The 12,495-nt window shown below is 45.5% G+C and overlaps 1 protein-coding gene across 1 annotated transcript in view; it reads right to left on the minus strand.

Annotated features, from left to right (window-relative positions):
* The window catches only part of PPP1R16B (protein phosphatase 1 regulatory subunit 16B), a 104,123-nt gene that overhangs the window by 20,950 nt on the left and 70,678 nt on the right, over positions 1 to 12,495 (minus strand). Inside the window, exons 3-4 of the mRNA XM_038369675.2 lie at positions 2,911 to 2,981; positions 356 to 501 (exon numbers count right to left, since the gene is read on the minus strand). Coding sequence (XP_038225603.1) covers positions 356 to 501; positions 2,911 to 2,981 — 217 coding nt within the window. The remainder of the gene's footprint in view (positions 1 to 355; positions 502 to 2,910; positions 2,982 to 12,495) is intronic.

Raw genomic sequence — 12,495 nt, forward strand, 5'->3', positions numbered from 1 at the left:
ACAGACATCAAGCCACATGTGACAGATTGAAATCCAAATCCAGAGGCTTTGGCCAGACCGGCGCCTGCCCCCTTCAAAGCAAACGGATCCAGGTCATCTTCTGTTTTACTGTTTTCTCCTTAGTTTTTCCTGTTCTTTCCTTACTCTTCCAACCCAGGCATCATTTCCTATCAACGTGCAGCTTTGACCTGAACAACAAGCACCTTCAGCCTGATCCTACAAGTCCTCAAGTGATCTCAATTCCTACCAACAGCAGTGGAAATTGTGAGCACTTAGTAGCTCAGAGAGAAGCAATCAGCATGTCATGGATTCAGACCCACCGAGAGATACACAAAAAGGGAGCGGGGCCACCTACTGCTGAATTAGGATCTTCACCAGGTTGATGTGACCACAGGTAGCTGCTGCATGCAGCGGAGTCCACAGCTCATTGTCCTTTGCATTGACATTAGCCCCGTGGTTGAGGAGAAGCTTGACTATCTCTTCGAAGTTGTCTATGCAGCACTGGTGAGGGACAGAAACAGAGGAGATAATTTTTTCCTTGTAAATGATCGCAATATCACAAGCTGCATCCTCCATGAGAAACAATTGCTAATGGCACAGTAACTACACACGGCACAATATTTCAATCGGGATTCAAATAATGCCAGTAATGCCATGGTTCTTGCCTTAACCCCAAACTGTGCCCTAACAATGACGGTCAAGTATCAGAGGAGTAGCCGTGTTAGTCTGGATCTGTAAAAGTGGCAAAGAGTCCTGTGGCACCTTATAGACTAACAGACGTATTGGAGCATAAGCTTTCATGGGTGAATACCCACTTCATGCTCCAATATGTCTGTTAGTATGTAAGGTGCCACAGGACTCTTTGCCGCTCTAACAATGACTGATTCTTTCATGGGCTTCGTGGGGTTTTCTTGGCATGACTTCAGTTGCTGGCAGTGAAAGTAATGAAACCACCAGTTTCACAAGCAGAAAACATTCCCTTTTGTCTGAAGAACAATGACCCGGTGGAGAAATAGCTTTTCTTAAAGCAAACATCCTTCCAGCACCAAAGTCATTAGTAGACAAACCCCCATTCAAGCCATAGAGTCAATGAGAGCATTTACAACATGGACTGGGAAAGACCGAGCTCAGCTGCCCTACTGCTGTTCACTGCCCCCTCTCTCAGCGGCGAGCAGGAGGCTGCCTGCTGACACTTCTAGTCACTGCAACTCCTGTGAGCCCAGGAGCAGTTTGATTCTTCTTTTGTTTCTGCGCTAGAGACCAGGACTTACTAGCTGGGGAGGGAATTAAAATCGGTTTGATTTAACAAATTGCAGTTTAGTTCAGCCTACTCCCCTGTGTGGACGCTTGGAAAATTACTCTAATTGCCTGAAACCCAGGGACCTCGTTGTGCCAGCTGGCAGAGGGCACAGGGGTGCTGCATAAGGGCTGTAGGGATATCCCAGGTCTGGGGTCTATATACTGGTATGCCAAAAGACTGTGGTGTAAGGTCTCTAATGAAAGTCTGTGTCATGCTGGTCAGCACAATCTTCGTGAGTGTATAGAAAACATGGGAGTTTACATATGTATACTAAAAATTGTGTTCCCTAGGTGTGAGAGCTAGGCAGTCACAAAAAGGTGATCCACATACTTCTGTCGGGCCAGGGGGAAGAGACGTTTCTCCCTCTGGCTGGTCATGTGCAAACTGAGTATTGTCTGATTTACAATATACACCCATTGACAGTCTGAGCAGAATGCTAATCAATAGGTTGTGGGGGTTATGGAAAAAAACAAAAGCAGCAGGGGTTATCATGTTTAAGATTAAAGACAACAAACTTTTGGAAGTATATCTGGGGCATAGATGAACTCCCAGTTATCCTTCACTGGGGAAGGCAAAGCTGCCAGTGGGCTTGACCTCGTGAAAAAAAGGGTCACAGCCATCTGGTTGAAAAACATGGTGAGAAGGACTTTGGGGTAAGCGGTACCTTATTAGACAAGAGGGCATTTTATTAGTTGACTTCAGACTCGAGAATGTGTGGTAGGATTTTGTTTTATACGTAACTCTGTGTTTGAATATAGCCCTGTGTTCCCAATATTTCTGTTTGCTACTGCATGAATCTTAACTCTTTGTTCCATAAACTTTTATTTGTTTTCTCTATAAAAAGTGCTGTGTGCTAAGCAGATCGGTGACTACTCATAAGCTATGCTGTACTGTTCCTTTTAGGGACAGTGAGCCTGGTGATTCTGTGATTGTCTGGTGGATAAGTGTCTGGACAAGCCAGGGGATGCTCCAGGGCATCTGTTGCTTACCTGCAGAGGGACAGCAGAGCCCATGTGGGCTGAGAGGAGAGTGCTTGTGCTGCTTGGGGCCGAGGCTGTCAGGGAGCTGACCCAGGCAAGTATAGACAAAGACAAGGTGCCTCACAATGCTGGGTACCTCTGAGGAGCATCACAGTGCCTTAAATCAATGCATGAGTCTCCACACAAGAAGGCTGCAGTAATTTACCTAAACAGCTAGTGCACTGATTGAATCAAAACCAGGGAGTAACTCAGCCTTGTGGGAGAGTCAAGTCAGCTTGCTTTTAAGAGCTGACAGCCTAGCCTCACGGGGAGCTGCACAGATGCTGCTTTTTGTATCTGGGCCTCAAGTCCCAAGTTTTGCCTGAGCTCCTCCCTAATGGAAGTTTGGGGCGTAGGGAGAGGGGCTCTGAGCTCAGCTTAGCCCCAGAGGACAGGATGCTGCAACATGTGAAAACTTCAGGTGTTTTATGGGAAAACAAGCTAAATACACGTCAGAAGGGAACCCTCCCTTGTCTCTGTGAGGTGCACTCACAGATGGCCTTGAACAGACACACTGGAGCACCTGCACCATGGAAGATGAATACATGGTAAGAAGCAGCCTAGGATGAGGATGGTAGCTCAAGGCCTCACCTGATGCAGGGCAGTGAGTCCATCTTCATTGCACAGGTCCGGGCTGATATTGTTCTTCAGTAAGTAACACACTGCAAGCGAGAACAACAGGAAGAAAGGAACTTCAGTTTACCAATCCTGGATACATTGTTCACCCTTAGCTCTAACCGAGTCCTGGCCACAAAGAAACATGATTGTAGATTGTGACAAAGCCATGGCCACCTACCCATTCCAGGTTGTCACTATGCTGTGCTCTGGCAACTGGGAACATCGTGGCAACAGTGGGGCTAGAACTCTGGTCCACGGGCTGAAAAAGCACATGCCCTGGCACTCGAGCTAAAGGAGAGTTAATACAGCACATATAACATTGTGCTGCCTGATTCTAGCCAGTAGAGGGCACTCGTACACAGACAGTTTTTCACTAACTTTACTCTAAATGGAAGCTTTACCATAGAGTAGATCCTCAGTTTTATGAACACCAACCATATGAACCACCAACTATATGGATAATTTTTCCAGACAAAAATGAAATAAAATAATCACATAACAAAACTGATGCCAATGTCATCCCTTCACATTTTGATGCTTTCATTGTCTTGGAAATCTCTTTGCAGCAGTTTTAAGGACAAGACTGTGATGCAGGGGGCACCAAACTGCGACTTATGCCCCAGACCCACTGTAATTTTCCGATGTTCAGTTTTATGAATTCCTTGATCCAAACTGGTTCATAAAATAGGAGTTCTACTGTACCTGGGATTGTAAACTGCACAGGTCTGCTTCAGAACAGTTTGGAACTCGCATTCTATTTCACTGCACCATACCTGATTGCAGGTTTCACTGTGCACTAGGGCCGATTTTTTCCAAAAGCTCATTTTTGCTCCCATCTTTATGCCAAAAGAGCCTAACTTCCAGACAGTGTGAGCACCCATGCTCTGAAATTTGGGCCTCTGTCAGGAGTCACAGATTTGGGATACAAGAGCTGAGGCACCCAGAATCAATCATTGCTTTGGGAAGTCCTGCAGGTCTGCAAGATGGAGGTATAGCTTTTGGTACTTCACACAGGTCCATGTATGCCTGAAGGACATCACAGGATTTTAAGAGGACTACTGATGAGTTTGTTAAAATCCCACCTCTTTATATAAGTATTGTCAGCTTTTTAAGCAAGGTTCCTTTTGCTAAAGGAAAGCTTCCAAAAATATTTGTAAACCATCTAACCAGTGCAAATTTGCAAAAGGAGAAAAATCTAGGAACTGACCTCACACATGGTAACAGCAGTGGCCACAAAATAAGTACAGAAGGGTCTCATCAAATATCAGCTGATGGACAGTATGGGGAACATTTCAAGTCATTTACACTGAGGTCGTGATGTCCTATGGTTGTTTGCTGTGGTTTAGTTTTTTAGCTTCTGTAGCCTTATGCTCTTTCCAGCCACATGTCACTGAGCTAGCAGGTTCATAATAACTTCCTCCCTAGGGGCAGAGACGCACCAGCTACCTGTATCCCATCATTTTTCCTTGGCAGGGGACGTAATCATTAAGGGAAACCAGAGCTGTAAAATACAGAACACTCATGAGGCTAAGAGGGCAATAACAATCTTTGCCCTGCAGAGAGGAGAGATTGCAACACTGGCTATTCCCCAGAACAGCACCACAAGCAGGAAGGTGCTCAGTTTGGACTAGTCACTTTCCTCCCTGCAACCCCTTTATCAAAAAGGGAGAGATTAGGGAAATAAACCCTGCAATGTACACATATGAGCAACAGGACCTCTGTGCTCTGCTCAGAGAACAGCAATGCTTAGCACTTCTGTTCAGAGCACTATGCAGACATTGTTTAGGGCTATGCCTACACTATGCACCTTTTAGCAACACATCTGTGCCGATACAGCTGTGCCACTAAAAGGGGCAGTGTAGCCATTCTTTGTCAGCAGGAGAGAGCTCTCCTACGGACAAAAAACATCCACCCCCAATGAGCGGCAGTAGCTTTGTTGACAGGAGAGGTCTCCCGCTGACAAAGCGCTGTTCACACCGGCGCTTTTCATCGGTAAAACTTTTGTCGTTCGGGGGAGTGTTTTTTTCACACCCCCTGAACAACAAATGTTTTACTGACAAAAGTCCAGTGTAGACAACAGCTAGTTCTCACAACTGTTCAGAGAGGCAGGGAATGCCAGGAGGTTCTTATCCTCATTTTAGAAAATACACATGAAGGGTTCAGACCCCTACTAAAGCCCTCTAGTTTGAGAAGAGGATCACAACATAGTCAAAGTATATAGTATAGACAGGACCGTAGGGATGTTCTGTGACCTGCTATAGCCTTGGCTATGGCCAAGGCCTTAGTCCAGTTATGTGACCCAGTTAGGTTTTCTCTACACTACAAATCTGAACCAAGGAATAATCAGGAACCCCAACCTGGCTGCTTTTGCGGTCTAGTATTTTTGCAGGGCCTTTCATCTCTCCAGGTCAGTTTCCCCATCTGTAAAATGGGGATAACAGTACCCACATCTCTCCAACTTCAGCCTTTTCTGTCCTCAGGAGTTTTGTAGTCAGGCACTTCAGTGCTTTGCCCACAGACAAAAGAAGATGGCATCAGGAGACTAGAATGCCAGAGTTCATTCTTATTCCTGTGCATTAGGCACTAGGCCATCCTCTCTTCCAACACAAATTATCATGATGTAACTGATCCAGTGTGACAACCTGGTGTTGAGATATGGCCTAAAGCTTTGCAGATTCCTCTTTATATTTAAACTCAATGTGATATTTTCTTAGTGTGCCAGTTTGCTACTGACACAGTCTGCCCTCAAGTCACACAAGCAGGTCTCACTGGGATGAAGGGAGATATAATCAGGTACTCAGACCAGACTCCTGGGTTCTGTTCTATTCCTGATTTTGCCACTCACTGATATTGGCTAAATCACTTAACTCTTCTGAGCCTCAGTTTCCCAGTGGGAACAATGTTCCTTTTGGACCTCACAGAGGTGTTGGAGGATTAACTAATATCTGCAAAGCGCTTTGGAGGTCCTGATGCTGTTGAGAGCTTGATGTCGGGAGCAGCACAGAGAAAGCTGTTTGCAGCCCACATGTTTTCTTGGCCCTATACAATCCAGGAACAATGTTATATATTCTCGGGCATCACCAACCAGCACCTTATCTATTAATTATTGAGAGAGAGAAACAGAGCACTCCAGTCATATATTTATTCCTGGGAATTAAACACACACCACACAACACCTGGTTTAATGGCCAATCTAGGCAGCTCACACTGCTCAGCCCACAGTACACCCCACAGTACTCACATACTTCCCAGTTCTGAAACTGTCTGCATCCCTGCCAATACGTCTGATTTAATGACTATGCTTCTCCTATTACTGACTAACCCCATCTTCCTGCTCTGCTAATAGGATTTGACTGATAGACCTGTCACTCACCGGTGGATCTGTTTTTTTGTTATTTACTTTGGATGCGATGCCATTAGGAGGCTTAATTCAATCTGGCTCATTTCAGAGCCATTGTGTACTAATGTCATGTGGCTCTATAATCATGTTTTCCCTGCTTACAATGATTTGGGCAAGAAAATGCTGGCAGATTAACCTTACAAGTGCTGTCCATCCATGCGGGAGGAGCCAGGGCACTGATCTCAGCTCCGTCAGCATCAGTGGAACACCAGGGTATATGCTGAAGAGTCCATATACTCTCTGCTCGTGTGGGCAAAGTTCATAAGGCACTGAAAGGGTTAAGGATGGTTAGCAAAGGACTGACACGAAGCTCCTTTGCAGCCCCATGAGTTGACCTTTACTACAAGACATATTATATTCTCCCCTTCCGCAGACTCAGCAAGGTATTATTCATGCTCATGAATGCGAGAGACACTGCACTGGCTTGTGCATCACATTCCCTCCAGGCCCAGCCCTGCCACTGCACCTTAGTCCTGACAGGAAATGCCCTGCGATGAACTTACTCGTAGGCCGGGTGCGCCAAAACCAGGGCAGACCTGACACCCAAGGACTCCTGACTTGGCCCCCCAGCTCTGCCACAGACCTCGTGTGCCCTCTGTATGGCTCAGCCTCTCACCCCCCACCCCCCAGTCTGCAAAATGGGGACAGCGGTATTGACTTTCCTCACAGAAGGGGCAAAAGAGGTAGCTAATGCTACAGAGCACTTTGACGATAGTGTGCTATACAAATTCTGAGAGCTAAAGTACGTGGTGGCTGCCTAGAGCTTCATTTACTGTGTAAGGCAATGGGGCTGTTGTCATAACAGCACTGGGACCATTCCATTCACTCAGCAATAGGGCCACTCTTCACCAGCATCCCTCAACCAGAAAGTTTCCACACCTGGGGAAATACCCTTCCTTGCTATTTCAGTCCAGGGTTACTTAGGGCACGGACAGCGGAAGTCCAGTCACGTGGTGGAGACCCTGGGCCTGGGTTCAATTCCCAGCTCAGCCACGGACTAGATTTTCAGAAGTGCTCAGCGCCCAGAAGCTGCAACTGAACTATCTGAGCTTTTAACGGCAGGCCTCTGTAGGGCCTGATTTTCCAAGGTGCTGGGCACCTGTCAGACTCAATGGCTTTAACTGAAGTTATGTTACTCAGTCCCTTTGGAAAAATGAAACCAGCCCTTAATCTGCCATAGACTTTGCTGTGTGACATTGGCAAAGTCGCTTCCCCTCACTCTGCCTCAGTTTCCATCTGCAAAATAGGGAGTATAAAGCACTGAGATTCTTGGCGCACATACTAACTTTCAGCCAAGTGTTGTGATTTTGCCCCTTAGCTGGCCGGGGGATAAGCAAGTCCGCCTGTGCAACATCCCCCTGACTCTGTTAGAGGATCTCGAGGCTGGGAGCATCTTCAGGGCTCTATCCAGGACATGGAAAACCCCCGGGGACAAGACAGCCCAGAAAGAAGGGAGCAGGGAGTTAGGTAGTGGTGAGCCCTGGACTCCATCTCTGGAGTCTAGGTGCAAAAATTTACTTAGAGCATGATGAAAATGAGTTTGGTGATTTCTGCTTTGTTCTCAGGGATTGTCTGACTGGATTTCCAACCCCCACTCCATATCTAGGAGCTTTTCCCTGGCTCTGTCAAGGTATTATATGTCCCCCTCACCTTAGTATCTGGGCACTTCACAAATAATCAATATAGCTTCTCACTTTTGTGCGGTGTGGAAATAGCTCCATCCTACAGATGGGAAACTGAGGCAACACGAGAGAAGTGACTCGCCCAGTGTCCCACAGCAAGTCTATGGCAGAGGTTGGAACAGAACCCTGACTCCTAGGCCCCTGCTCCAGCACAGATCCATCTCTCCTCTTTGGGCAAAGCAGGACAAGCCCAGTCCCAGGGGTTCCACAACATTCAGCCACTGATCCCCAGAAGCCTAATCTGGAGGGGTGCCCTTGGGGAGTGAGTTCAGGCTCCACGGCCCTTTCATGGAGTGTGGTGTTCTCTGCCAGGAATGTCAAAGAGGGGACCCACTGTGACGCAGACACCTGTCAGTTAAGAACTGGGCTGAGAACACCCACCTCATTTCACACGGGCCATGGAACAGCGCTCAGGGCTTTCATTTACTCCCTGCTGGCTGCCTGCTCATTCACTGTTTGTTCCACCCATTGAAATCTTATCTTGCTTTTCTCTTTGGCACAAATCCCTCCATTATTTCCACCGTGTGCTGTGCCCGCGTCCTGCCTCTGCCCCTGTTACACCGGTAGCAAAGGAAGCAGGTCATTACCCATGGCACTGCCTGCCTACAGAACAACTGCAGAGCGGGCGGCAACACCAGGGATTTCTGCTGTCGAGCACAGAGGCAACCTGAAAGAACTGCAAGAGGCAACATGCTGCCAGTTAATAGCAAACAGGGCCGGGGGGAGCCAATTAAAGATGAACGGGAAAGTTTTAAGGCTGGGAATCTGAACCAGTAAATCCCAGCTGGGGGGCAAGAGAGTGGGAGTGATAGGTGTAAGGTGTATACCGTGGGTCCTTCCTGGGGGTGCACCGTAAGAGGGAGCTGTGCAGATGGGCAGAGGGAAGAAGGCCTGGGGCTTCCCCTACAAATAGCTCTGGCAGATCCCCTGAAATGTGTGAGCCTCCTGGGCCAAAGTTATTGCCACTTCCATGTAGGGAGGGGGAGCAGGCTCCACCTTCTGATTGAAGACTTAGGATGAATACAAATGTGTTGACTTTCCCATGTCCTAAGCAGACACTCCCACATGGGAAAGAATGAGGCACTTAGAATATCTTGCAGGAAACCAGTACGCCTAACAATACCGAATAATATTTACTTGCTTAAAATACTGTGGCATTAGCAATAGACCCACTTACCAGGGATGCATTCAGTCAGTTACACTCTAACTTTTGGAACACAGGATACTACACTAGATGGACCACAGTACTGATCCAGTAAGGCAATTACTGTCTTTGACAGTGGTCAGCACCAGATGTTTCAGGGGAAGGTGCAAGAAACCCCACAGAGCATTAAACAAGATGAAATATATGTATACAATGTCACATTTAGACTTTTAACAGAACAAATGAGAAGTAAATAAGTGGACACCAACAGGTCAGGTTGAGTTCTGCATGAACAGCCTTTTAACACAACCCAGGACCAAACAAAACCTCTTAAGATGTTGCAATGGAAACTAACACTTTGAAACAGATCAGTATTTCCCTGCAGCGTTTGCAACCCATATGTTGCAGCACTGTGCTTGAAGAAGAATCTCAAACTTTCTGTAGTGGGTACCACATCTTAAGGGAGAGAGAATGTCTCCTGGGCACTTCCTCTCTCATTTGCAATCCATCTGTCAACTACATCTGTTAACTTATATGGGAAAGTAAAGGATTTATTTTCTGCTTTTAGTGAGATCTAACAATTGAAGACAAGCAGAAACAGCCAACACCAGGTGTGGACAACCAGCAAGTCTACCATGGACCACAGTTACTGGGTGGCTGTGCTAGTGGTATGACTGGACCACTGGGCCACTCTTTGCCCAGGGTTTCTCATAAGAACAGCCTTTGTATAGGTTCACTTACAATAAAAGTTTCAGCCTGCTGTTTGGAGCAAGGAACTAGGAGAACATTGTCCTCCACAGAGTAATGGGAAAGGCTACAGTGATGAGAGCTGTAAAGCATTGGATAAATAGAAACTGCTTTTACCATTTACTTAAAAGTGAGCTTAGAGCACTCAGAACTGCTATGGGTGTTTTCAAGAGAGTTCAGCATCCAGCAAGCAGCTCCCATTTTCACACACACAATTAAGTTCTTAAGAGAGCTCAGTGCCCAGTGTGCTGAGCTCTGTTACAAAATCTGGCCATAATTATCTGCAATTGATAGACCCATTGATATGCTGTAGGCACCAAGCAAAAAGATGGTGAGAAATAGGGACGCCCTCTCAAATGGAATACAGCAGTCACAATAGAAGCCAGGTGAGCAAATCGTTGTGAATAATTCATTATGAATTCTATTCACAGAGTAATAATTCAAATGCATTTTCCATTATTCTATCCACTCTAGCTATAACTAAACTTCTCATGCTCAGGAAGATTTGACATCAATGCAGTTTCTGCATACATTTAGTCATTCAAATCTACACTATATTAAATAAAAGTGCTCCCATGACAACTATGAAAATACATCTCTTAAAAATGAACAGATCCCAACAGCTACCCCCATCACACTAAACTGGAAGCTACATAAACAAAGCACTTACTGAACAACATCAAACCTCCACTTGAGTCCTCCCAACCTCCTCCTGCCACATCCCAGCATGACCTATTTCCTCCCCAGACCATGGGAGTTGTGGGGAAAGAGATAATAAAGCAGCCTATACTCCAAGAACAGTAACCGCCATAAAGAAGACACACCAAAATGTAAGAAGCTCACTCACTTGAAGAGGTATTGTCAAGACTGCACTGTAGTTCCTTAGGCCTGAGATGTTAAGATAGGTATTCCACACATGAAAAGTTTTGCCAGTATAGCTGAACTAGCAAACCTTCTACTGTAGACATAGCTTATACCAGCAAAAAGAATGCATTTGCCTTTATAACTTGTACCAGTCCCCAGAGCTAAAATAAGATATACCAGAACACTTAGAGAGACAAGGTGGGTGAGCTCAAAACCTGGACTATCCCACCAACAGAAGTTGGTCCAATACAAGATATTACCTCACCCACCTTCTCTCCTGGAACCAACGTAACTACAACAACAGTGCATACATATACCAGCAAAAGCACTTGTGGCAATATCAATGCATTTACACTAGGGCTTTTGCCAGTGTAAAAAGTATATACAATAATAAATAATAATAATCACACCTCGGACTAATGTTACCATCCTCGCAAAAGTTTCTGGTGTAGACCTGGCCACAGGCTACAATCCTGCAGACATATGCACTGGGTTAACTTTAAGCACACAAACTGTCCGATTTGAGCGAGCAGAACTAATTAATTATTATTTGCATTACTGGAGCACCTTGCAGCCCTAGTTATGGACAAGGATCCAATTGTGCTAGGTGCTGTACAAAGACAGAACAAGAAGACAGTTCCTACAATCAAAGTATAAGACAGGAGACAACAGATGGAAACAGACAGGAAAGAACAAGGAAATAATGAGACAATACTTGTGTGTTGGAAGTTAAGTATATGAGTAAGGATTTGCAGAATCTGTTTTATTGTTAAAATGTAAGTTTAAAAATCAGGTTTATCTTATGCCATTTGGACTTTATTCTTAGTTTGGATAATGAAATTTAGACTAGTCAGTTTCACTAGCTGGTTCTCAAGCTCTTGCAAAAAGCCCTGTATATAGAATAGATGTATTTTTAAAGCTGGTTCCATTGAATAAAACCTGGCAACATTTCTATTCCTCTTAAATTATGAAATTTTACATGATCTAAAATTAGGGAACTGAACTAGTTGGTAGCTTCCACTTAGATTTCTAAATGGAGCTGGTCAGAAAATGTTTCTCCCCCAGAGTTAAAACTTAGTTTTTGGACAGCAAACTCTAAAGATTTGAAGGAAGCTGGCACTTCGCATAAAAAAATTAATTTAGTCCAAGATTCAATTTGCTACTGGAAAAAAGTTGATGAATTTTTTTTTGACCAGAGCTATTTCTAATGTTCTAATTCAGTGGTTTTCAACCTTTTTTCATCTGCAGACCCCTACAAATTTTTGAATCGAGGTGCAGACCCCTTTGGAAATCTTAGACATAGTCTGCGGACCTCCAGCAGTCCATGGACCACAGTCTGAAAACCACTGTTCTAATTAGCCAGAGTGCCTGGATTGCCATCTTCAGAACAAACTGATGCATTTCTCCCACTGCCTGCAACATACAACTAACTTCCCTCCCCCTATCCATTGATAATTCTGTAGCTATTGTGATGGGGTGGGTCACAGAGACCCCCTTGGCATTGCCACCTGATGTGTTGAGACTACCTCTGAGCCCGTTTTCCCTCGCAGCTTGGGACTTCAGTACCCTGTCTTGTTGAGCCAGACATGCTAGCCTGCTGCAAACACAGACCCAGGTCTGAACCACGTCCCCCAACAGCTGCAGGCTTAACTGAAAACAGCTTAAGAAGTGTTCCTGTCTCTAGCACCCAGATACCCAGTTCCCAATGGGATGCAAACCCC

This window comes from Dermochelys coriacea, chromosome 13 (assembly GCF_009764565.3).
Source record: "Dermochelys coriacea isolate rDerCor1 chromosome 13, rDerCor1.pri.v4, whole genome shotgun sequence".
In the NCBI taxonomy this organism is placed as follows: domain Eukaryota; kingdom Metazoa; phylum Chordata; order Testudines; family Dermochelyidae; genus Dermochelys; species Dermochelys coriacea.